The following is a 1,299-nucleotide window of genomic DNA, read 5'->3' on the forward strand; positions in this document are numbered from 1 at the left end:
ATGAAAGGGAGCGCACGTCACTTGTTCTGACCAAAGACACCTTCGGCCGCAAGGAGACGAGAATTAAAGCTTTGACATAACGAGGCCCACAGTTTGTTCTGGTTTCTTGGACCGTTCAGGAGATACGTATATCGGCGTATACTTTCGTTATGCGCTCAAAACGATGGTCGGGTTGTCGGGTGGTTGGGTTATGGCTGTCGGCTCGGAAACCCCGCCACTCCATTTAAGTAAACACAAACGCTTTCTGACGGACACCGTGCGCACGCACTTCCCCCGAGTCGACTCCGGCTCGCACCGCCTCAAACCGCCCCGGCGGGTACCTTGCGACACCACACCACCGCGTCACTCCATACCCACCACCACTCTTGTCGTCTCGGCAGATTTATTATTACAGATTTATTAAGGCCGTCCCACGGGAAAGGGTTGAGGATCGGGGCGCCGGGCAAAGAAAGGCTGCAGAAACAAACACGGGGGCGTAAATCCATCGCGTCGGCGATAAGCTCGAAAAGTAAACGCTACCCTGTCCGAATTTTTCTCCAACATCCGGGCATAAGCAAATTTCTCTTAATTTTCATGGCCGTACATTTCCCCATGGAATCCCAGCAGCATATGGTGCGCAGGTTCGCGATAGCCCTGACATGAGAGTATACTCATGGCCCTGAGCTGTAACACTTCTTTGATTAGCATATAAAAGGGAAAAAATGAGCATGAGACTCGGGCGGCGAATATCGCGGAAATGCCTAATTCAGAGCCGCTTGGTGCCGCACAGCCGCTCGGCCCGCACACATCCTGGCCGCCCACCCCGCCCCCCGTCGCCGCAGTCTTGCGCGCGCGTTGTACGTCCTTCGCCGACGGAAATTGGAGCTCTCTGCCAGTATGCGCCTCTCCGGCCCACAGCTGCGCCAGGCTTCGGGCCGCCCAGGCCCGGCTCCACGAAGTCTACCAGCAGCAGCCTTTCCAATTTCCCGTCGCCGTCGCCCCCGTCCCAGGGCGGCCAGACCCGCCGTCACCCAAGAGTCGCGCCCATCCCCCTCATGCGGCACAAAAGGTCAGGGGGTCACCTCTGGCGCTTCGCGCGGGCGCCGTAGACTAGTAGTCCGCCGCGCCACCCAACCCACCACCTGCACAGGAGGAAGTTGCCCGTGTTCCGGACGGGGAGGACGGCCTTGGCGTAGCCGCGCTCCTTCTCGGTACCCGTGTGTATGTTACCCACCTCCAAATAAGCTACATTCACACACCTCCGAGTGTGTTATACCCACCTGCACAGGAGGAAGTTGCCCGTGTTCCGGACGGGGAGGA

At 58.4% G+C, this 1,299-nt stretch overlaps 1 protein-coding gene across 1 annotated transcript in view; it reads right to left on the reverse strand.

Moving 5' to 3' along the window:
• LOC113205118 (unextended protein) overlaps window positions 1-1,299 on the reverse strand; it is a 39,185-nt gene that overhangs the window by 11,475 nt on the left and 26,411 nt on the right. Inside the window, exon 3 of the mRNA XM_052266291.1 lies at window positions 1,122-1,224. Coding sequence (XP_052122251.1) covers window positions 1,122-1,224 — 103 coding nt within the window. The remainder of the gene's footprint in view (window positions 1-1,121; window positions 1,225-1,299) is intronic.

The sequence above is a fragment of the Frankliniella occidentalis genome, unplaced genomic scaffold (genome assembly GCF_000697945.3).
Source record: "Frankliniella occidentalis isolate FOCC.00 unplaced genomic scaffold, Focc_3.1 Scaffold37, whole genome shotgun sequence".
Lineage (NCBI taxonomy): Eukaryota > Metazoa > Arthropoda > Insecta > Thysanoptera > Thripidae > Frankliniella > Frankliniella occidentalis.